General features: G+C 45.7%; 1 protein-coding gene across 2 annotated transcripts; it reads left to right on the forward strand.

Moving 5' to 3' along the window:
- On the forward strand, positions 1-24,916 carry LOC114584514 (acyl-coenzyme A synthetase ACSM3, mitochondrial-like). 2 transcript variants are annotated; one of them, XM_028706440.2, is made up of 14 exons: positions 1-142; positions 11,206-11,424; positions 12,347-12,557; positions 12,653-12,863; positions 14,043-14,186; positions 14,944-15,100; positions 16,464-16,543; positions 17,126-17,249; positions 19,112-19,192; positions 19,344-19,445; positions 20,531-20,658; positions 21,680-21,779; positions 22,668-22,787; positions 23,900-24,916. In XM_028706440.2, exons 2-14 carry the CDS (start codon positions 11,221-11,223, stop codon positions 23,984-23,986), a joined length of 1,749 nt encoding a protein of 582 aa, XP_028562273.2. In that variant the 5' UTR covers positions 1-142; positions 11,206-11,220; the 3' UTR covers positions 23,987-24,916. The 2 variants fall into 2 exon arrangements, with proteins under 2 accessions (XP_028562273.2, XP_077774658.1); XM_077918532.1 differs by having other exon boundaries at positions 23-142; positions 11,295-11,424; positions 22,668-24,916.

Below are 24,916 nucleotides of genomic sequence, written 5' to 3' on the forward strand. Positions count from 1 at the left end.
AGTGAAAGGTTCTCAAATGTCAACCGATGGATCTCTGATAAAAGTGAATGTTGTTGTACTGCTTACTGTTTAATTCAGTTCTCAAAAACCCTGGTGAATTTCCTTTTGGAGTGCTCACTGCTATTCCAGAGTGTGGGTTGTGGTAAGTTGTCTGCATGTTTATACAGAGATTCTAGTTTCTGAGTTGTATAAGGTCCTCTGAGTATGTGTCTAACAATCAAACTATGTTGTTAAAACAACCAGATCTTACATAAAGCATGTAGGTACCAACGCCCAACTAAATATAGTCACAAAAGCAGTCAGTTTGAAATGAGCTGTAACTAATATACATAGATATTATCCAGTTGTTTCAAGAAAACATTAGCCACAGCTCAACTAAGTAGGAGTGCTATCAGACTCTTTTTGGGTAGGATTCAGTCACATAGCTGCAGATTCAGGATGTGCCATTGATGTTGATTTTGTGCTCTTGCACACCAAACCCAGTTTCCAAAGACACCGCAAAACTGGATTTAAAAAAAATGCAATAAAGGAATGTGATGGGAAAATGCAATGAGGGGTGTTGAATAACAGTTGCTTGGCATAACATCAGACAATATAAGCAAGTCAGGATGAGTGCTCAGTAAACAACCCCGTCTGCAATCCAATCACTATTGATACTTAATAGACAATGTAGAACCATCCTATATTTCAGCTAGATTATATTTATTTAGAGACTCTTGTTACATGTTACATTCCCATGTTGTTTTCGAAGAATGGTGCTTAGGAAGTAGCTAGAAACTGCCTGTTTGTACAATATCAGGATGGTCCAGTCAGTGGTGCTCTTAAGAAGTGGTTTATACATAAGAATGTAAAATGTTGTCAGGGGGTGGATCTACACACTGGGGGGGGGGGAGGGGCATGTTATAAATAAGTCAGAAATTAAATCCGCTATGGGAAATCGCTTATAATTTTATTTGCTCTCTGGCGCCATCTGGTGTTGCATGTTTATAACACATTGAAAAGGCTGATTCCAGTTTCTGCAGTTTGCATGGCTGCCAATAGGAGGCCCCACCAACTGCAGCATGAGGAAGAGCGGTGCAGCCCAGCAAGCTGTTTAACAGAGCAAGTGGGGGGGGGCCTTGAAGCACCTGCCCCACTCCATTAAACGTGTCCACAGCAAGGTTTAGCAACCCACTGGGTGAAGTGCCTTCACGCACACACGCACAAATACTACCAGCTTTTGAATTTCACTGCTTGCCCTTTTCACATTTTGTGTGAACAATAATATCATTTGTAGGTATAGCTGGATCTGCAATCCTATATTCACTTACCTGGGAGTAAGTCCTATTTAAGGACGCGGGTGGTGCTGTGGGTTAAATCACAGAGCCTAGGACTTGCCGATCAGAAGGTTGGCGGTTCGAATCCCCGCGATAGGGTGAGCTCCCGTTGCTCGGTCCCTACTCCTGCAAACCTAGCAGTTCAAAAGCACGTCAAAGTGCAAGTAGATAAATAGGTGGGAAGGTAAACGGCGTTTCCGTGCATTGCTCTGGTTCACCAGAAGCGGCTTAGTCATGCTGGCCACATGACCCGGAAGCTGTACGCCGGCTCCCTCGGCCAATAAAGCGAGATAAGCGCCGCAACCCCAGAGTTGGCCACGACTGGACCTAATGGTCAGGGGTCCCTTTACCTTTCAGTCCTATTTAACTCAGCGTGGATTACTTCTCGGTAGACATGCCTTCTCTGAAGATGTTTTATTACCAAGATGGCAAGGTCTAACTTCTCAAATCAAGCCTTCCCGTGGACTCTCTCTCTCTCTTTTTTAAAAAACTTGTATTTGTACATGCTCTTTTCTTATAATTTCTAACTAAACAACAATAAACTAAAGTAAAAAATCCAATAAACTAAATTCCAATAAATTAAATTATATGTAAACAGACTTCTGGTCATTTCCCGATGTAAGTTACATTTACGACATTGAATGTACTTATACTTCTTACCTTACTCTTACTATAGTTTTTAGTACTTTCTTATAGCATATCGTACTGTTTTTCCTTGCTTGGTTGTATTTAATTTCCCTGGATTCTCTTTTTTTTTTTAATGAAATATTTGTTCAAGATTTTTTACATTTATCACCCAACATATATAATCCCATACCCAACAATACAGTATACAAACAAAAAAGAAATGGCAATAACAATACATACAAAAGAGGGAAAAAAGAAAGAAAAAACAAAATTGTAGCATCATATCCAAATTCTTAATATTCATGTTTTCCTTACTTTTGGACTTCCTCACATCTTCCATTCCTGCTTTCCAGGTTTATAAAATTCTTTACAGCAAATTATCACCTTATTTTAGTTTCTTATTTGTATTTTTCCCCATATTATGCCTCTAATTTTAGATTTATTTTCCAAGCGCTTGAGTACTTAATTAGACATAATTTCAACCAAAATAAAATTAACTTTTTCTCAGATTTCACATATTCTCATATTCTTATCAGCTAACTTACTGATGCCATATTTATTTTCACTCTTGCATCATCTTAACACTCATACAATTTACAATGTTTTTGTAAGTAGTCCTTAAATTTCTTCCAGTCCTCTTCCAGTGCTTCCTCTCCCAGGTCTCGGATTCTGCCAGTCATTTCCGCCAACTCCATATAGTCTATCAGTTGCATCTGCCATTCTTCCAGCGTGGGCAAGTCTTGAGTTTTCCAGTGCTTAGCCATCATTATCCTTGCTGCTGTTGTTGCATGCATAAAAAATGTGTAGTCCTTCCTTAACACCTTCTGGCCGACAATGCCCAAAAGCAGGGCCTCTGGTTTCTTAGGAAAGGTATACTTAAATACCTTTTTCAGCTCATTATAAATCATTTCCCAGAAAGCCTTAACCTTAGGGCAAGTCCACCAGAGGTGAAAGAACGTTCCTTCAGTTTCTTTACATTTCTAATTTCCCTGGATTCTCAATGGATCCATGCCTGCCCCTTTCCCAGAATTCTGCTCACAAGTAAATGAAAATTTGAGGAAAGTGGATGAAATTATTATATCTCCTGAGCCTCTCAGTAGAAGCAACACAAACATGTGATTTGATGGTGAGGGAGGGTGGGGTGGGGAGAGGGAAAATTGATTTTCAAAAGCCTCCAGCAAACAGTGATGAAATCTCTTTAGTTTTCAGTAATTTGAAAACCAGGCAAGGATATTATACAGGCGCTGCTTTCCTGTCCTTAAACTCCCTCTCTGAAAAATATATAATTTAATGTAACAAGGGTTTCCCTTCAGTTATGCTTATTCGTCAGGGACATCAGCATTAAAATAGGACTTTTCAGTGTGGCATGTGGAATTCCTCCTCATATTTATTTATTAAATATATATGCAACTTTCCTCCTGTTGCAGAACCTATGGCAGCTTGTTGTTTAGTCGTTTAGTCATGTCCAACTCTTCGTGACCCCATGGACCAGAGCACGCCAGGCACTCCTGTCTTCCACTGTCTCCCGCAGTTTGGTCAAACTCATGCTGGTAGCTTCGAAAACACTGTCCAACCATCTCGTCCTCTGTCGTCCCCTTCTCCTTGTGCCCTCAATCTTTCCCAACATCAGGGTCTTTTCCAGGTAGTCTTCTCTTCTCATGAGGTGCCCAAATTATTGGAGCCTCAGCTTCAGGATCTGTCCTTCCAGTGAGCACTCAGGGCTGATTTCCTTAAGAATGGATGTGTTTGATCTTCTTGCAGTCCATGGGACTCTCAAGAGTCTCCTCCAGCACCATAATTCAAAAGCATCCATTCTTTGGCGATCAGCCTTCTTGATGGTCCAGCTCTCACTTCCATACATCACTACTGGGAAAACCATAGCTTTAACTATATGGACCTTTGTTGGCAAGGTGATGTCTCTGCTTACAGCATCAGTTAAAACAGATGAAGCTTCAAAGTATAAATATTAAAACCAATTAAATAGGTAAACTTTGTTTTTAAAAGCACTGAAAACACTGAAAACCATTCAAATTCTCACACAAAAGAACATCACCCACCTCAGAAGACCCCTCCAGTTTGTGGTCAAAGGCCTGTTGGAACAAAGAAATCTTTGGCTGGCAGCAAAAGGAAAGCCCAGAGGGGGCCAGCCTAGTCTCATGGAAGAGAGTTCCACAATCTGGGAGCAACCACCGAGAAGGCCCTCTTACCTTCTCGCCCAATGTGCCTACAAAAGTGGCAGAACCAAGAGAAAGGCCTACAGAAAGCATTCCTTTTTTAAGGGACCAAATGTGTACTATAAATGCGGAACTGTTGAGGGAGTCGGGTATGTTGACCTGGAGAAGAGGAGACTTAAATTATAATAATAATAACAATTTTTTATTTATACCACACCCTTCCCGGTTCAGAAAACCGGGCTCAGGATGGCTAACAACAAATTTAAAGCACTTAATTGATGCAACCAAAAACAGTATAAAATACAGTATAAAACGTGAATAACAATAAATTCAGAATTCAAAAATCAATTTAGGGGGGAAATCCATCCAATAAGCATCAGATGATCACCAGGGCTAGCTGGCTAAATTAGTCCTATTTGGGCCAGCGAGGAGGCCAGGGGAGAATTAGCTGTGGGATCCCAGATGTTATGTACTGAAATTCTCACCCTGGGCCAGCAGGGGGATACTGTAGATAGTTTTCACTCAGGTCCACATATGCAAATAAGGAATTGAAAGTGGCGTTCAGTGATTGGATAGTTACAGAAATTTGTTACTGTTGCCTCGTAGTTGAGCTCTATATAAGCAGGTTGGCTGAACCCTTCAGTCCAGTTCTGTTCTGGCCTGTGAATAAACAAGAGCTGTTTGAAGAGTCGCTGTGTCGTCTGATATGTTCACCCACAACTTAACACCAGAGCGGGTAATCTTCATAAAAAGGGAAGGGGGAGGAGGGGAATAAAAGATTAGGCTAAGTTCAAATTGAAAGAGGTGAAAGGATGGCCATCTTCAAATATCTGAGGGGCTGTCACAAGGAAAATGGAGCAAGCTGGTTTCCTGCTGCTCTGGAGGGTAGGCCCTCAACCAACGGACCCAAATTACAAGAAAGGAGGTTCCGACTATACATCAGGAAGAACTTTACGATGGTAAGAGCTGTTCAACCCTGGAGTGAGCTGCTTCGAAAGGTGGTGGGATCTCCTTCATTTAATTTTTAAAAAAACAAACAGAGATTGGATGGCCATCTGTCAGGGGTCCTTTAGCTGTGATTCCTTCACTGCAGGGGCTCTGACTAGATTAGGGTCACTTCCAACTTTACAATTCTCAGATTCCAGGATTCTTTGAGGCTGGAACCCGGCCCAGCAGCAATTGGCAATTGGAACATTATGCACAGTTCAGCTCCCATTTTCAAAACTGAAAGAGCTATATAGAGCAGGCTTCATCAACCTCAGCCCTCCAGATGTTTTTGGCCTACAACTCCCATGATCCCTAGTGTGATGGGATGATGAGCTGCTTGTGCGTGAAATCCTAGCCCCTCAGAGTTTGGCCAAGTCCGCAAACCTCTGCCTACGACGGAGCCCCTCAAGCATGGCTCCGTCAGTTGCTAGCAGAGTCCGAAAGTGGGCGCTTACGGAATCTCTTCCAGCATAAAAGCTCCTTAACGGAAACACGTCTTCTGGACTCTCTGCGCGACAGTTTCCGGCGAGGAGTGGGTGTCCCTATAGGAGGTCCTGAAACCTCCCCACTATTTTCGCTGGAAGTGTCCCTGAGCCATCCCTCCAACTCACTTTCCCTCGGAGCTCCTTCTCTCCCCCTACTGGTTCCCTCTTCAGCTGCTAAGTCTCTCTCAACCTCTGTGAGCCCTTCCACCTCCTGTCCTTCCGATGGCAGTTCCCTGACATCCACCTCCCCTCCAGGGCCCCCTTCACCCCCTCCCGTCCCCTCCTCTATGGGTGGTGAGGAAGCAAAACCCCTGAAGGAACCTCCCTCATCTTCCGAAGTCTCGAACACTTCCCTCCACCGGTTGCTGTTCCTGGTCTCCAAGTACTCCTCCTCATCGGAGTCTATTCCTTCTTCCACCTCCAATTCCGTGAATCCTTCCAGTTCCTCCTCCTCGTCGGTGGTGCCGAAGTACTCCCTCCTGAACCTTGCTACAGGCTGAGGTTTCCTCGGGAACCTTTGGTGGAACATTTCTATTAAGACCTCGTCATTGACCTCCTCTGCAGTTACCCAGGTGTTTTCTGACTCCAGTTCCCCTTCCCACGCCACCAAATATTCCACCTGATTTCCCTTCCACCTGGAATCGATGATTTCCGCTACATGGCTGCTGCGTTCCCTTTCTTCTAAGGCTGGTCCCCTGGTGGACTCCCCTTCACGTCCCCCCCTATACGGTGACAGTAAAGACCTATGGAATACTGGGTGCAATTTCATGTGGTTGGGTAACCGGAGTTTGAAAGCCACTGGATTGACCTGTTGAATGACCTCAAATGGTCCCAATCTTTTGGGTCTCAATTTCTTACAACCCCCTTTGAACGGCAACCCTTGGGTTGACAGCCACACCTGATCCCCCACCCTTATGGTTTCACCTTCCCTTCTGTTCTTGTCTGCCTGCCTCTTATATTCTTCTTTGGCCCTTTCTAAGTTGAGTTGGAGCTGACGATGGATCGCTTCCATTTCTTCTACAAAATGTTCGGCCGCCGGGACGCCCCATCTCTCCCCTCCTCCCCCTGGAAATGCCCTGGGGTGACACCCATAATTAGCCAAAAAGGGGCTCATCCCTGTAGACACATTCTCCGCATTATTGTAGGCAAATTCTGCCAGCGCCAACTTTTCGACCCAATCGTTCTCTCTGTCATTGACATAACACCTCAGGTATTGTTGGAGGATACCGTTTGCTCTTTCCGCCTGCCCGTTGGTTTCAGGGTGCCGGGCAGTCGAAAAATTGACCTCCACGTGCAGTAAGCTCATGAGCTTCCTCCAGAACCTGGACGTAAATTGTTTGCCCCTGTCTGAGACCACCCTCAAGGGGGCGCCGTGCAACCTAAAGATGTGTTCTACAAACAACTTCGCGGTTTCTTCCGCTGTGACTGCATGTGAGCATGCTACAAAGTGGCACATCTTTGTTAACAGGTCTACTACTACCATGATGGCTGTTTTCCCCTCGACTTCGGCAGATCCGTCATAAAATCTATCGATACCGCCTCCCATGGCCGTTCTGGTGTGGGTAATGGTTCTAATAACCCTGCCGGCGCCCGCCTTTCCCCTTTGGCTCACTGGCATTGGTCACACCCTCTTACATACTCCCTAACATCTTCCCTCACCTTGGGCCACCAAAATTCCCTGGTAACCAACCACATGGTCTTGTGTTGTCCAAAATGCCCCGCTGTGGGGCTGTCGTGCAACTGCTTGAGTACTCTCCCCCTCAATTCCCCTTCGGGTATATACAGTGCCCCTTTGTAATACAATGCCCCATTTCTTTCCTCAAAGCCTCCGGGGCTCTCTCCCTCCCCCCTGAGACCTCTGAGCTTATCCTGGGCGTATTCATCATTCTCTGTTTCCTCTACCAGTTCTCTTTGCCCCACCAATGCCGCCCCACACACCCATCGGTCCTCTGGGATGACATGTCTCTCTTCGGTTGCCCCCTCCCCCTCCAAATACTCAGGTTTGCGTGAGAGAGCGTCCGCCCTGACGTTTTCTGGGCCTGGCACGTAACAAATTTCAAAGTGGAATTTGGAGAACTCCTGGGCCCATCTCACTTGTCGTTGGTTGAGCACTCGTGCCGTTCTCCAATACTCTAAATTCTTGTGGTCTGTGCACACTTGCACCTTATGTTGTGCACCAATTAGTAAATGCCTCCATCTCCGGAACGCTTCGTGAATGGCGAGTAGTTCTCGGTCATACACCGTGTAGTTCCTCTCGGATTTATTCAGCTTCCGCGAGAAGAAGGCACACGGTCTCCACTCCGACTTACTCTTCCCGGGTTGTAGAAGCACCGCCCCTACCGCCCGGTCTGATGCATCGGTTTCTACTCTCATAGGTTTTTGTAAATCCACATGCAGGAGTTGTTCTTCCGAAGCGAACGTCCTTTTCAGTTCTTCAAATGCTCGCTCCGCCTCCGCCGTCCAAACAAATTTCTTCTTGCTGCTGAGACAGTCAGTGATGGGAGCCGTCGAGTGGGCAAAGTTCTTGATGAACTTCCGATAAAAGTTTCCAAACCCTAGGAATCTTTGCACATCCTTCTTCGTTTTCGGTGTTTTCCATTCCAGCACCGCTTGGACCTTGCCTGGATCCCTGGCCAATCCCTTGTCTGACAAGCGGTACCCCAGGAACTCCACCTCCTTGGTATGGAACTGACACTTCTCCAGTTTCACCCACAGCTGGTTTGCTTGCAGCTTGCCCAACACTTCTCGGACGTCCCTCACATGCTGCTCCTCATTCTCTGAATATACCAACACGTCATCTAAGAAGGCCACACAATTCTTGTAGAGCAAAGGTCCCAGGATGTGGTTCATAAACGCTTGAAAACACGCTGAGCCTGCTTGTAGACCGAAGGGCATAACGAGGTATTCAAAGGCCCCCAAAGGGGTGAACATGGTGGTTTTCCATTCATCTCCCTTCCTTATTCGTATCAGGTTGTATGCCCCCCTCAGGTCCAGTTTAGTAAAAATCTTTCCCTTCCTCACCCTAGTAAAAATGTCATCAATTCGGGGCATAGGGAAAGCCAGAGGTTCCGACACTGTATTTAGGGCCCGGAAGTCCACTACAAGCCTCGGTTTATCTGTGTTTTTTTTTGTCCACAAAAAACACTGGGCTGCCCCCCACCGCTCGGGACTCTCTGATGAAACCTCGCTTCAGGTTTTTGTCAATGAACTCCCTTAACTCCTGCATCTCCCTGTCTGACATGGCGTACAGCTTGCCCACTGGGAGTTGGGCCCCAGGGAGTAGATTGATTTGACAGTCAAAGGGTCTATGCGGCGGCAGTTTGTCTGCTTCCCTTTCGCTGAAGACGTTGCTCAGATCGGCGTATTGTGGGGGCACCTTCCCTTTGTCCGTTACTTCCGTCCCTGCTAGGGTGACTCTGGCCCCTTCCGGAGCCTTCCCCTTTTTGCAGTGTTCTAGGCAATGCGCTGACCCAAAGGAGACCACTCTCTGATGCCAGCCCACTAGCGGATCGTGTAGCGCCAGCCAGCTCATCCCCCAAATAATGGGAGCTCCTCCCAAGGTAGCCACATTGAACGCTATCCGTTCAGTGTGCCTTGCCACCCTCATTATCATGGGAACCGTCTGTTGACTAACTTCTCCCCCTAGTAGCTCCCGCCCATCGATCGTGGTCACCTGCAAGGGATTGCTTAAAGGGATAGTCTGTATCTGGTGCTCAGCTGCAAACTCCTTACTCATGAAATTACAGGAGCTGCCTGAGTCCAATAGCGCCTTTATCTTTAGTGGGTGTCCGTTTGGCAGTTCTAGCAACACTTCTATCACTAGAGCTGGTCTTGGAGGTTCCGGCGTGGGCACTTTCACTGCTCTTTGGCCTGGCTGCTGTGCCCCGACGGTGGCAGCCAGGCGTTGGCTTTTACTTGCTCCTTGCCTTCCTCCTCTTTTTCCCCAACAGCTCCCGCCATCCCTTGCCATTCCTTTCTTTGTGGGCAGACTCTGGCAAAGTGACCTGGCTGTTGGCAGAGATAACATTTCTTGGCGCTCTTCCCCTCCTTCTTCCTCCCTTCACTGGGATTTGAAACTGCGCGCGCGCGCGCTGTTCCAATTTCCATCGGCTCTGCTGGCGGGAAAGGTGGCTCTGGAATCTCTGGAATGCGGAAATCCCTCCAACGTTCCCCTCTCCCTTCCCGCTTCTCCAACGCCCTCGCCTCCTGGCGTGCTCCTATGGTCAGCGCGGATTTGGTCAGTTGGTCCATAGACTCCGCCCTGGGCGCCCGGGAAAGTTCATCTTTCACCGCTGAAGAAAGACCTTCTTCGAAAAGCATTTGTATGGGCTCCGCCGAGAGATCCCACCCCAATTTATGGATCAACATGGTAAACTCAGTCCAGTACTCACGGACAGATCGGCTCCCCTGTTTACAAGCCATTAACTGTCTGCGCACCACTCCCTGCTCAATGTCGCTGGAAAACATCAGGTCCATGGCACGAAAAAACTTCCTCGTGTCCTTTAGGATCTCATTATTCACTGCCATCAGGGGCCTAACCCAGTCTTTCGCCCCCGCTTCGAGATGGCCAATCACAAAAGCCACTCACGACTCCTCGTCGGGAAAGTCATCAAACTGCAGATTGAGAGCATATTGCATCTCGGTCCTAAAGGCGTGATAGTTCCTGGGATCCCCCCCAAACTTCTGCACCAATCCTGGCACCTTTCTTGCGAGCGGGGTGGTTTTTCCCTTTTCTGCATCCTGAGCCCTCCTCTCCTCGAGCCTCGCCGTCTGCAGTGCTAGCTGGACCTCCAACACCCTGTACCTTTCTTCCAGGCTTGGACCCGCTCCAGCTCCTCCTGCTTCTCCGGTTTCGGCTGGGTTGCTCATGATGCCTCTCCCTGCACAAGCTGCTTTCAGAGACTGTCGGACTGCTGTGATGGGATGATGAGCTGCTTGTGCGTGAAATCCTAGTCCCTCAGAGTTTGGCCAAGTCCGCAAACCTCTGCCTACGACGGAGCCCCTCAAGCATGGCTCCGTCAGTCGCTAGCAGCGTCCGACAGTGGGCGCTTACGGAATCTCTTCCAGCATAAAGCTCCTTAACGGAAACACGTCTTCTGGACTCTCTGCGCGACAGTTTCCGGCGAGGAGTGGGTGTCCCTATAGGAGGTCCTGAAACCTCCCCACTATTTTCGCTGGAAGTGTCCCTGAGCCATCCCTCCGACTCACTTTCCCTTGGAGCTCTTTCTCTCCCCCTGCTGGTTCCCTCTTCAGCTGCTAAGTCTCTCTCAACCTCTGTGAGCCCTTCCACCTCCTGTCCTTCCGATGGCAGTTCCCTGACACCTAGCTAGCAGGACCAGTGGTCAGGGATGCTGGGAATTGTAGTCTCAAAACATCTGAAGGGCCGAGGTTGAGGAAGCCTGATACAGAGTAACTCTGAATTCCCACCCCTAAGATACATTCTGGCTATGGAGTGAAGTTGCATTTCCATTGGAGTTCCACTTTGCAGTTTTGTCACTGGAATTTATTCGATTCATACATATATTTCTGTCATAGTTGTTTTGTTTTTGTTCTTGAGCAGAATCTTGAATTATCATGTTTAATTCTTTTTTCTTTTTCTTTTGGTTTTCCATAAAGGTAAGAATTGTTTTCATGGCAGGGGCAAGGAAGCTTCTCTCCAGAATTCCAGTTTTAAAGTCTTTTAGTGCTTTCAAATTGCCTTGTAGAATCATGAGTCAACCTTGCAGTGGATCTCCATTTCTGGATTTCTCAGACACTGAAGCCCTCTACAAAAATGTGCCAGAGCATTTTAATTTTGCACATGATGTCCTGGATCAATGGAGCCAAAAGGAAAAGGTAAGGGACTGTTTCTGTCATGGTTTTCTAGTATTATCAGTCAGTCATGCTGATCTTTATTGTTTATAGCAAACGGTCATTGAATATAGATCTCAAAACAAACTATATATCAACAAAACATAAATTAGCATTAATTTTCAGCAAATCATCAAAACCTAAAGTTACTAAGTTCCCCATTTCATTTACATTAAGAAGTGAAGTCCCTTTGGTAGACAAAACTGTTTTGAGTCAATAAAAAAGAGTAGCATGAACACTTCTTCACTGCTAGCCAGAGTTGAGAAAAGTTGTCCTGTTTGGCTTTTCTCGGTTTCTCATTTTTCCCGTCTTAAATTCAGTTCTCAACATTTCCCCCTCAGCTTACAAATCCATTCTGCCTCCTGCCTAAAAATGTCTGCATGGAATTAATCAGCATTTTAGTGTGAAAGTTCTTGTCTAACCCTTACAGCCTCTGGTTTTTTTCATTTTCCCTTATTTAACATGCCAAGTGATGTTCAAAATTCTGAATGTTTTTGTATGTTTTCTTTTCCTTTGTATAAATGCATTAAGATTGTTACTTGAGGTCTGCTTAATTCATTTCTGTTGTCCTGAGGACTTGAATTTACAGAGTATCAGATATGCTGCAAATTTTGTCTGTAGATAGTCTAGCTTCAGCTGTTTATGGGGATGCTACATCTATAGTTTGATTAATTTTATGCCTACCTGCTCAAAAACAAGTAGGCACAAAATTAATCAAGCCATAGATAAAATATGAAACAGGATGTACGGGATAGCTTGATTTTATTGGTGTCTTCTTTGGAATATTTTATAGGGTTTTCTGTTAAGCGCTGAGAAACCTTTTGCTGATTATTTGGTATATAAATCTTGTTAGAGAGATAGCTAAGTAAAATAGCTTCCATTTTTCCCCATCCTTTGTGCCTGATAGGATAGAAAGAGACCTTCCAATCCCGCTCTTTGGTGGGTAAGTGGGAAAGGCGAGGAGGTGCGGTGGAGCTTTGAGGAGCTGGCATTCTTATCCAGGAAAGCAGCCAACGTCCTCTCCAAAGCTTGCAATCTGCAGAAGGGAGACCGAATCATCCTCCTCCTCCCCAGGGTGCCTGAGTGGTGGCTGATCACTGTGGGCTGCATCAGAGCAGGTCAGTCAGGTCCTCTCTGTGCTAGGAACTGACAGAAAGATCCATTTTTGCTGTGTCTTCCTCTCCTCTCTTTTTAATCATTGTTTTGCTCCTAGGTGTCACCTTCATCCCAGCCACGACCCTATTGACTGCTCAAGACATCTCATACCGGCTTCAAAAGTCTCGGGCCAAATGTATAGTTACAAATGACGCCTTGGCTCCATTGATCGACTCTCTTGCATCTGATTGCCAGTTCCTGAAAACTCGGATGTTGGTCTCCAAAGGCAGCAGCAGAGAAGGATGGCTGAACTTCCATGACCTGCTGAAGTGAGAATCTCTGCTGCCTTGTTAAGCAAGTCAGGGATAAGTCAAAGAGTTAGATACAGAAAAACCTGGTGTCTGAAATACAGTGGTACCTCGGGTTAAGTACTTAATTCGTTCTGGAGGTCCGTTCTTAACCTGAAACTGTTCTTAACCTGAAGCACCACTTTAGCTAATGGGGCCTTCTGCTGCCGCCGTGCCGCTGGAGCACAATTTCTGTTCTTATCCTGAAGCAAAGTTCTTAACCTGAAGCACCATTTCTGGGTTAGCGGAGTGTGTAACCTGAAGCGTATGTAACCTGAATCGTATGTAACCCGAGGTACCACTGTATTCATCACCTACATCAGGAAGATAGCCAATTACTTGCGAACATTTGTATAGCGGACAAAAGTGTATACAAAAATATGTATTTGGGGAGGAATGTCAACTAAAATGTTGCAGAATTTTCACGGGCTAGTTGTTGGTTTTTTAAGTACAGTGGAACCTTGGGTTACATATCGTCCTCCTTATGAACGCTTCGGGTAACGAGCTCCGCTAACCCGAAAGTAGATGCTCCTGGTTGTGAACTTTGCCCCGGGATGTGAGCGGAGGTCGCGTGGCGGCAGCGGGAGGCACCATTAGCGAAAGTGCGCCTCATGTTAAGAACGGTTTCATGTTAAGAATGGACCTCCGGAACGAATTAAGTTTGTAACCAGAGGTACCACTGTACAGTGGTACCTCGGGATGCGAACGGGATCCGTTCTGGAGCCCCGTTCGCATCCTGAATGGAACGCAAGACATGATGGCACGTCTGCATGTGCATGGGTCACGTTTCGCCACTACCGCACATGTGCGTGACGCCATTTTGAGCGTCTGCGCATGCGCGAGCAACAAAACCCGGAAGTAACACGCTCCGTTACTTCCGGGTTGCCACGGAGCGCAACTCGAACGTGCTCAACCCAAAGCGCATTCAACTCGAGGTATGATCATAAGCTGATTCAAAAATGCGAGGAACTTGAGTTCATTTGAATGGAGTATCTCGGATGAGGTCTTCCCACTGCAACATTTTATTGCAGTTCCCACTTATTCGTTTTCTATTGGAATCCTAATTTCCCAGAACACCTTAAGCTTACAAGATCACAGACCATTGATTTTGATTGCACCTACCCCATTCTTACTACTTGGCTACTTTTCTGTTTTTTAAAGTGCTGCAGACGGTGATCATCAGCCTGTCAAAACAAGGAGTCAAGATCCAATGACCATCTACTTTACCAGTGGAACCACGGGTTATCCCAAAATGGTGGAACACTCCTGCAGCAGTTTGGGGATTGGGCTGACAGTTGTTGGAAGGTATCTATCTCTTTCTAAAACTTCAGGGGCAACAAACACAACAGAAAATCCCATGGCAGTTTAAAGAATGACTATTTAATTGTGGCAAGAACTTTGATAGGCATGATGGAGTGGCTGTAATCTTTGTTTTAAGCTTAAAAGGTAAAGGTAAAGGTAAAGGTACCCCTGCCCGTATGGGCCAGTCTTGACAGACTCTAGGGTTGTGCACCCATCTCACTCAAGAGGCCGGGGGCCAGCGCTGTCCGGAGACACTTCCGGGTCACGTGGCCAGCGTGACATCACTGCTCTGGCGAGCCAGAGCCGCACACGGAAACGCCGTTTACCTTCCCGCTAGTAAGCGGTCCCTATTTATCTACTTGCACCCGGGGGTGCTTTCGAACTGCTAGGTTGGCAGGCGCTGGGACCGAGCAACGGGAGCGCACCCCGCCGCGGGGATTCGAACCGCCGACCTTTCGATCGGCAAGCCCTAGGCGCTGAGGCTTTTGCCCACAGCGCCACCCGCGTCCCGTTTTAAGCTTAAGGCACAATAAAACTGCAATTCTTAGTCATCCAAAGTAGGGCCCCCAAGCACAACATTCTAAAGCTTTGAACCATTTCCATCTCTCCACCTCCCCCATTCTAGCACCTGCTGTCCTTTAAGTCTTAAAATCAAAAGATCTGATCCCATATCTTGTCATCCTGTCTAGTTTGTTCCTCAAACGTAAGTAAGTCTAATAAATGTAACTGAGCAGTCATCATGTTTGCCTCCTTATTACAGGTACTGGATGGACCTGAATCCTTCCGATGTGATCTGGGGTTTCTCCGACACAGGCTGGATCAAATTCGTCTTCAGCAATTTGTACCCTTCGTGGATCCAAGGGGCGTGCATCTTTCAGCATGGCATGCTCCAGTTCGAGCCAACAACTGTTCTCAATGTAAGGCTTGTTGTTGTTTAGTCGTTTAGTCGTGTCCGACTCTTCGTGACCCCATGGACCAGAGCACGCCAGGCACTCCTGTCTTCCACTGCCTCCTGCAGTGTAAGGCTAACATTGCCTTATTCAAAGGCAGCAAGCATTGGGCCAGAAGACCAAGGTGTTTGGGGGAGTAGCTCTGCCAACAGAGATCCTGAGTTTTCTCCTTGAGCTCCAAACCCAAAAGAGTGATTGGGAATTTGCTTTGCATTCAGAAGGTTCTAGGTTCAATGACATCTCTAGATAGGGCTGTGAAAGATTCCCTGCCTGGAACCCTGTGGGGTTGCTTTCAATCAGCGCAAACAAAGCTAAGCTAGATGGACCAATCTGATGCAGTATAAGGCAGTTTCCTATACGTACTCCATAATAGCCTTGCCTGCCTTGCAAGAGCTTTCTGGGGTCTCCAGCAGAGGTCTTTCCCCAATACCTCCTATCTCATCCTAGGGGTGGAGAACATTTGTCAGCATCAAGGCCCACGTAACCTTCTGGGCAATATCCCAAGGGCCACTTGCCAGTGGTGGGTGGGGCCAGAGGGAAAGTGGCAGAGTAATAAATGTAAATTGAACCATTGTACAATGAGGTATTTTCTACTCACTCATTTGCTTCTCTTCCTCCACTCTGGTTCGAGAGCCAGTGTGGTGTAGTGGTTAAGAGCGGTAGTCTCGTAATCTGGTGAACTGGGTTCACATCTCCGCTCCTCCACATGCAGTTGCTGGGTGACCTTGGGCTAGTCACACTTCTCTGAAGTCTCTCAGCCCCACTCACCTCATGGGGTGTTTGTTGTGGGGGAGGAAGTGATTGTTAGCCGCTTTGAGACTCCTTTGGTTAGTGATAAAGCGGGATATCAAATCCAAACTCCTCCTCCTCCTCCTCCTCTTCTTCTTCTCCTTCTCCTCCTTCTTCTTCATTGAGGGAACATCCCAGCCAGGCAAAACATCCAAGAAGGGTGCATAGCAGGGCCAGGGAGGGCTGTGGCCTGGAAAGAGTTGGAGATGTAGCTGGGGAGCATTCCAAGGGCCAGATAGAAAGGTCTGAAGGGCCACATTCTGTCCCAGTCTGAGGTTCCCCAGAGAGGCTAAGAATTTAACTGGGAATCTTCTGCATTCAAAACTCTTCCCGCTGAGCAGTGGTCCTCTCCAGACCACAATTCACTCTTTTTGAGGGGTGCAGGAAATCTGTTTCCTCCATTTCTTGGTAGAATTAAAAACAACAATTCAACCTTGCAGGAAAATGTTTCAGACAAAAAGTTAAAAATCAGAAATCAATCCTTGTGAGACTTCTGGAATCACATGGTGCAATAGGAATGTCTTTGTGTTTCCCCCTCTAGACCCTCACCAAGTATCCAGTGACAACTTTCTGTGGCCCCCCAACTGTTTATCGTATGCTTCTGCAGCACAACGTTGGAAGGTATGGCAAACTCTGCATGGTAGCATCTGTGCATTTTAAAACTCAACACTAACTTCTTGCTTTTCTTTAAAGTGCACTTCCGAGTCCCTCTGCTTGGGTTTACAGAATCATAGATTCAAAGAACTGCAGAGTTGGAAAGGACATTGAGGGTCATCTAGTCCAACCCCCTGCCTGATTTTTCTTGCTTTTGTTTTAGCTTGTTTCCTTTTAAATTCATCTCATTATTTATATTTCTTGCTTCCTTTGGAAATATTTCATAGAATCTTAGAATTGTAGTTGAGGGGTGCCCCAAGGCTCACCTAGTCCAACCCTCTGCGGTTTCATTTTCCATTTCTTTATTTCTTGCATTTACAATATTTCCATTTTCTGCTTCTTGCTTGCACTTGATAACATTTTTTTTAAAAAAAATTTCTGAACTCAATGCCACCCTAACCTGAGCATTGGCCAAGCTGTCCGGGACTGATGGGCATTCGAGTCCAACATTACACCAGCGCTAGGTGTGCTAACTGGGATGCTATTGTACGCCTTGCTACGGAGGCAATAATCACTGTTGACTCCAAGCTTCTTCATACCCTCATGCAGATACAAGTTCAAGAGCCTGAGACGGTGTCTGAGCGGTGGGGAAGGCAACAGCCCTGAAGTGATGGAGCAGTGGAAAGCACAGACAGGAGTGGGAATCCGTGAAGGCTATGGGCAGACAGAGACGGTATGTTGGCATTTGGCCACGTTTCTATAGACAACAACAACAAACCTTTGCTTACGTGAAACACACTCAATAAACACACAAGATGTAACCGGCTGTACTTTTGAATAAATAAGGTATACTATTCGTTGTGTCAAATTGTAGATTTCAACGGAAGTCTCATAAAGTTCAACGGAAAAAGCAGAAGACCCAGTGGATCAGTTCATTCTCTAGTCAGTTCATGCAAGGATTTCCGGAATATTAGCTTCCACTATCCTGTAATATTACATATGAGCCTGTTCTACTGATGAAGCCTAGGATGGCGAAACAAGGCTAATATTCCGGAAATCCTTGTCTTAGACTCTGTGAAAGGATTCTGTGGAACTGTAACAACCCTTCATGTGGATATTGGACTCTTTGAACAGACAGGTGGTATAGATACTTTTACATGTATGGACCTTATGCATGAACTGACTAGAGAATGATTAGAGAATGAACTGATCCACTGGGTTGTCTGCTTTTTTAGTTGAACTTTATGAGACTTCCGTTGAAATCTACAATTTGATACAATGAATAGTATACCTTACTTATCATGTATCTGTAGAATCATAGAATCACAGAATTGTAGAGTTGGAAGGGAGCCCAATGGTCATCTAGTCCCCCCGTTGTGATGCAGGAAACTTGCCTACTGCCGTCCCCATGTGGGCTCAAACCGCCAACCTTCTGGTTAACAGCCAAGTGCAGCTGGCCCATTGTGCCAGCAGAAGCTTATCAAATCCAAATGCATGCTTTCCCCAAAACACCCCACCTGAGAGAATGCACCTCCATCCATATTGGAGAGAATGGAATGGAGTGCCCTAGAAAAGGGCATGGCTGGCTGGTTGGAACCCTGTATAGGAAAAGTATACCTGAAGGAACGTCTCCACCCCCATTGTTCAGCCCAGACACTGAGGTCCACCTCTGAGGGCCTTCTGACAGTTCCCTCACTGTAAGAGGAAATGTTACAGGGAACCAGGCAGACGGGCTTCTTGGAAGTGGCACCAAGTCTGTGTAATGCCCTCCCATCAGATGTCAAGGAAATAAATGACTACACAACTTTTAGAAGACGTCTGAAGGCAGCCCTGTATCGGGAAGTTTTTTTTAATGTTTGACATTTTATTATGTTTTAATATGTACTGGAGGCAGCCCAGAGTGACTGGGGAAACCCAGCCAGATGGGGAGGGTATAAATAATAAAATTGTTATTGTTGTTGTTGTTGTTGTTGTTGTTGTTGTTGTTGTTGTTGTTCCATGCCGCAACTTCTCCTGCTCCAGTTATGGCCCTTCCCCAAATCTGTAAACGGAAGATAGATAAAGTCGACTGAAAATTCTCTAATCAGTTAAAAGCCATATGTCAGGGAACTGCCATCAGTGCCGGAGGGAGAGAGCAAGCTCCAGAGGGATCCCAGAGAGCGTCCTGGGATTGGGAGAGGCAGCCCATCTTCTGGGGAAGGGAATCAGCTTAGCTCCAGTGGAGAAGGGGGGCAGATGGGGGAATCAGAGAGGCGGTCACATGACTCCTTGCCGGGGACCAGCGGGGAGAGGAAGGGTCCTCCGCTGCCTACGCCCTCCTTGCGCAGAAGGCTTCCGCGCAGGGAGAGTAGGAGGAGACTGGGCGTCAAAGAACTTCTTTGCTGGAAGAAGTTTAAGAAACGCCCACTGATGGATTCTGCCAGCGACTGAGACAGCCACGGGTGAGTGGCTGTCCGGACAGGAAAGGTTCACTCAGGCAACCCAGCCAGGTGTTGGCACAGGCTTACGCACGAGCAACCCCTAGAACCATTACACCATAGTTTCAAAGAGTGTGAGAGAGAAACCTGACTGGACATTTACCATTTCTTTACACAGACTATGTTATGTTCGACTAGGAGAGATATGAAAGTCAAGCCTGGCTTTGCTGGAACGCCAGCTCCTCCCTTTGATGTCCAGGTAGGAATATTTATAATGCAGGGAAGCCATAACAGTCAGCCTTAATAATCCATGTTGCTTGAGTAAACACCTTGATGTGCCCATTTTGCTCAACTAAAGAGACAAAACAGAAAAGCTCACATGACTGATGCTTGGGGTTCCATCTTTCTAGATAATAGATGAACATTGCAATCGCCTACCTCCTGGGGAAGAAGGAGACATTGCTGTTAAAATCAAGCCCAAAAGGCCCCTGGGTCTCTTCACCTGTTATGTGGTAAGAAACGAACCCTCTCAAATGATGGGGCAGCCTCCAAGGAATATAACAGAAGTGGGGAACCTTTGGCCTTCCAGATGTTCCTGACTGGACCTCCCATCATCCCTCTCCATTGACCCTGATTGCAAGGACTGTTTGGTGTTGTAGTAGAGCAACATTTAGAGGACCACCCCTAGAATCAAAAGATATTGTGTGCTTTTTCAGCAGACGTTAATAAGGCTGGGTGGGGAACTTACAAACCCGTAAAATGCAAAGCAAGCTGGCAATCAGCTTAAATCATTTGCGGAGAACCTTTGGCCCTCCAGATGTTGCAGAACTACAATTCCCATCTACCCCAGAAAGCACAGCGAGCAAGCCAGGGATGATGGGGGTTGTAGTTCAGGGCCAAAAGTTCCCTACATCTGAATTAAACCAAATAAGTAAGGGAAAATATGATGGAGCAAAAATTGCTAGGAGAGTTCATACATCAAAAATTGTGTGTGGGAGGAGGGGGATTTTACCCCACCTTACTGAAAGATGAACACAACAAAACAGGTCAGGAATCATAGCAGTGGATCATCCCATTTAACAGTGGAATGCCTGGGTAAGCAGAAATGTCTTAGCTTGATGTCTAAAAACTGGCAATGATAGTGCCAGGCATGTTTCCCTGGGGAGAGCATTCCAGAAACAAGGGGCCACCACTGAAAAAGCCCATTCTTGCATTGCCATTGTCCACACCTTCCTTGGAGAAGGCACTCAGGGAAGGTCCCCTGCTAATGACAGCAGAATCCATGTAGTTTGATGGAGAAAGATATTAGCCATCATGGCTATATGCAATCTCCAGGACCAGAAGTGCCATGAGTTGTATTCCATGCTAGTTCTTTGCAGTTAACCAAATGTGAAAGTCCAAGCATCTCTGTGTTAACCAAATGCAAAAGCCAACTTTTACCCAGGAAAGCACTCAATTTGAGAACTTAGAACGTTTCGCCTGTGTTGCTAGATCTGTGATGGGCCCTTCCCAAATGCAGGATACTGACTGATGCTGCAAGAATCAAGAGATGAATGTGCCTTTGTAGCTTTGTTGATCTCTGCTGCATTGTTCTTAGGATGACCCTGAGAAAACAGCCGCAACAGAGCGTGGGGACTTCTACATCACCGGGGACAGAGGGTTCATGGACGAAGAGGGATATGTCCAGTTTGTGGCAAGAGCCGATGATGTTATCTTGTCCTCTGGGTATGCTTATTTTGTAAAACACTTGGCACAGCTGTTTTTTTTAACCGTGCCACAAGTATCTGCAATGCAAAAGTTGCAACATCATTAAAAGACTAGAGATCAAGCCAGCACTGTCCCTGGTAAAGTAACATCCATTGCATACATTTAAAGCTCATTTATTTCCCCAAAGAATCCTGGGAATTGCAGCTTGTTAAGGGTGCTGGGAACTGTAGCTCTGTAAAAATTAAACTACAGTTGCCAGGGTTCTTTGGGGGAAGCTGTGGGTGGTATTCAACTAAGTTTTACTCAGAGTAAGCCCACTGGAATTAACAAACATAACCCATTCATAACCCAAGTTAGGCCCATTCATGTCCATATGTGTGCTCTAAGTAAAATTTAGCTGAATGATACCCTATGCGCTTTAAAGTTAAAGTAACGCTAAGGAGATGCTTCTAAAACCACAAGTGTTTCTGTTTGTCTCACAAAGACAGGTCCCAGTCCCCCACCCCACCCCAGCACACTTGGGAGTCTAGGGAGTGGAGAGAGGGGGGAAGCCCTATTCCACTACCAGAAACCTTTGTGCTGGCTTACACTCATAGAACCGTGCAGATGAATCCTTGCCCCTGGGGTGATGGGAGTTATGTTGTTGTTGTTGTTTAGTCGTTTAGTCGTGTCCGACTCTTCATGACCCCATGGACCAGAGCACGCCAGGCACTTCTGTCTTCCACTGCCTCCCGCAGTTTGGTCAAACTCATGCTGGTAGCTTCGAGAACACTGTCCAACCATCTTGTCCTCTGTCGTCCCCTTCTCCTTGTGCCCTCCATCTTTCCCAACATCAGGGTCTTTTCCAGGGAGTCTTCTTGAGCAATATCTCAAGGGTCAAAGTCCTCCCCACACCTGAATCAGGGTGAGATCCAATCTTAGCCCTATTCAGAGTAGACAGAGTAGACCCATTGAAATTAACAGACCTAAGTTAACCATGTTAGCACACATGCTTCAGGCTGATAGCTTGCCAAGATCTAACTTCTCCTTCAAATCTGAGGTATCGCATTGGGCCATCGGAAGTAGAAAATGCCTTGATGGAGCACCCGGCGGTGGCAGAAGCAGCCGTCGTCAGCAGCCCAGATCCTGTCCGAGGAGAGGTACGGTGCTCTCTCTTCTTCTTCTTCTTCTTCTTCTTCTTCTTCTTCTTCTTCTTCTTCTTCTTCTTCTTCTATATGTTTGTATTGAAAGATTTTCACTAAGTAACAAAAATACATCCAGTGTCTTTATTTTCAAATCGTTGAGCCCTTCATATAGCTCAGTTACAATCAGTTTGAGACATTTTTGTTATACGCAATGTGGGGTTGTAGGCGACGTGTAGCTCCACCTGTAGTATAAGCATGGAAATTGGAAGTTAAGGCTTCTATGTTCCTGCTCAGTCTGTGGTCCAGGAGCTAAGTGTGGATGGGCAGCTTCTAGGTCTCTGCGCTTCCTTCTGAGGGTTGTTCAACTTTGGACTGGTCAGCCCTTCAAATACCTGCAGGACCAATGGTATCCCACACCTGAAAAAGAGGGCACCTTCACAATATAGGGCTGGACATCCTAAGAGGAATGAGTCTCATCTTAGTTCCTCCCTGTTTCATTTTCTATGTACAGCAGGGGGCGACTATGTGTTCAAGAGAGCATTCAGTGATGTCTGCGCCCCCACCAGCAGCCTCAGGTGGGACAGCCCAGACCTATATTCCCCATCTCTGCAAGAGCTAGGTTTTTGTCAGAGAGGGAGGCAGGTACAGTTGATAGTATCATAGGAAGTTTCCTTATTCTGAGCCGGGCCATTGGTTCATCTAGCTCAGAATTGTCCTCACAGACTGGCAGTGGCTCTCCAAGTTTGCAGGCTGGGTTCTATCACAGCCCGGCCTGGAGAAGCTGGGACCTTCTGCAGGCAAAGCTCTAACCACTGAGCTACAGCCCTTCCCCTCCTTTCCTCCCCTTTCACACACACAAGCACAGCTATCAATTAACCTTGCCTCCATTCGCCTTCATTGTAGGTTGTGAAAGCTTTCGTCGTCCTGTCGCCCGTTTATCAGTCACATGACAAAGAACAATTAATTCTTGAACTGCAAAGACATGCCAAGAAAGTGACAGCCCCTTACAAGTACCCCCGAAAGGCAAGTACAGTGTTCAGAATTACTCAGTGTCAGTCTCTGGATCTTGGGTGGAGGGAGAGACAATGATCTTCAGAATGGATTAGGAATGACCCTAGCCCAGCAATGCTTCTAGACTCTGGTTTCAGACAAGAGTCACATTTCAAAGCAAACTTGCCTCATTTGTGCTGGCCTTTGAAATTTGTGCTTCTCTGAATTTTACGATGCAGTTGTCCAATGGAGTTGTGCATTCAAAATGCAAATACTTGAGTAAATTTGCATAGAAGTGCAAAAATGCATTATATGAAGGGGAGCTGATTTGCAAAAAATAAATAACAGTGTTTATATTTGAAGAAATTTGCACACAAATGGTCGTGAATTTTCATGTGCACGTTTAGAAATGCTAATTCGCAAACTGATGTTGAAATGTGAAGAGCTGAATTTAAGATTGGAAAAACGAGAAACTGAGATAAATCAAAACTGACATATTCACCTGTCCTCTGGTTGCTGGGGATTGAACCTGAGATCTTTTTATGGAAAAAAAAGACATGTTCTGCCACTAAGCTACAATCCCTCTCCAACGGTTCCTATTTAAATGTGTATTATCTCTCTGAATATATATTACTGTTATAATCCACCCTTCACCAGTAGGTCTCAAGCTGAGTTACAACCATTTAAAATCCAAAATTAAAAACTTTAAACCTACTTTAAACAAACTTTTAAACTCCAAGTTTAATACATTTCAACTCCCAGAGACCACTGCAGCTTTAGGAGAAGTGTGAAATCAGTACATTTGTCCAAGACATGCAATGGATCATTTCACAAAGGTATTTGCAACGCCTGAATTCCTCAACCATTCACATGCAGAAATTCAGCTGTTGTAGCTTTTTTGCTGCATGGAGCTGAAAGGAGGGTCAAAAACTCCCATTGCTAAGCCTCTGGCTGCCATACCCCAGATTCAAGGCCCAGGAGTCTTTCCAGGGGACGTGAGGACAGCTGGTCATCCTGTGTTTTGTTAAGACTTGGGTTAAGATTCCTCTGTTCCACAAAAGTTGGCTTTTCACAATGACTAAATGCAACTCCCAAAAAAGTTGATGTGCTCAGTTTATCTCTCTCTTTTTAATCCTTCAAAACAGATAGAGTTTGTTCAAGACCTACCCAAGACAATTTCTGGGAAAATCCAGAGGAAGGAGCTGAGGCTGAAAGAGTGGGGGAAAGCCTAAGGAGACTCTGAAGCTATCAAAAAAGGACTGGTTGTCACAAGCATATCACCGATGGATAGATGATGATGCTCCATTTGCCTTGGTGGCTCTTGGGTTGCCATCATTGTACAAAATTCTAGTGTCTCTCGGGGCTATAAAATAAGAATTTACAGCCTATGGGATATTAATTGGCCTGTTGGTGTCCTTCATGGTCACTTAAATTTCTTTGCTGTATTATAAATTAATGGTTAATTATTGAAATGTATTGTGGTTATTGTGTTGCTGCTTTTGGGGTGTTACTCTTTTGTAAACTGCTTTGGATACAAGTTTGCAGAAAATGCAGTATAGAAATAACGTCATGATTATATTATATCATTATTATTTTATCATTATGAGCTGAAGAATTTCACCTCTCCCGTCAGTATATATCAGTATTGTCTTGACATATCTTAGGGAAGTAGCAAGAACTATATAATGCCAATCTGATTAAATGTGGAAAGTTGGTTTACACAAAATAGTGTCTAATGAGTAAAATGGCTTAGTAGCTTACACTGCCGTTGCAGAAAAATAAAAGAGCAATCTCATGAATTGTTACAACTTACACAATATATTCAAACCTGCATTGTAAGGACCATAAGCATAAATCACAGTTGATGAACCTTGGGCCTTTCAGATGCTACTGGACCATAGCTATCAACGTTTCCCTTTTTTTAAGGGAAATTCCCTTATTCTGAATAGGATTCCTCACAAGAAAAGGGAAAAGTTGACAGCTATGTACTGGACTCCAATCTCATCAGCCCCACCCTTGAGTTCCTTTACCAATAATTCAGGAAATTTCACCACTGTAACTAAGCCAAATTTTACTGCCTGTGTTTTCTGACTTGTGTATGGAAAAGCACATGAACCTGACCTTTAAAGAGTTTGTAAGTAAACTAATTTTAATTTGCTAAA

Source organism: Podarcis muralis, chromosome 14 (genome assembly GCF_964188315.1).
Source record: "Podarcis muralis chromosome 14, rPodMur119.hap1.1, whole genome shotgun sequence".
Taxonomy (NCBI): Eukaryota; Metazoa; Chordata; class Lepidosauria; order Squamata; family Lacertidae; genus Podarcis; species Podarcis muralis.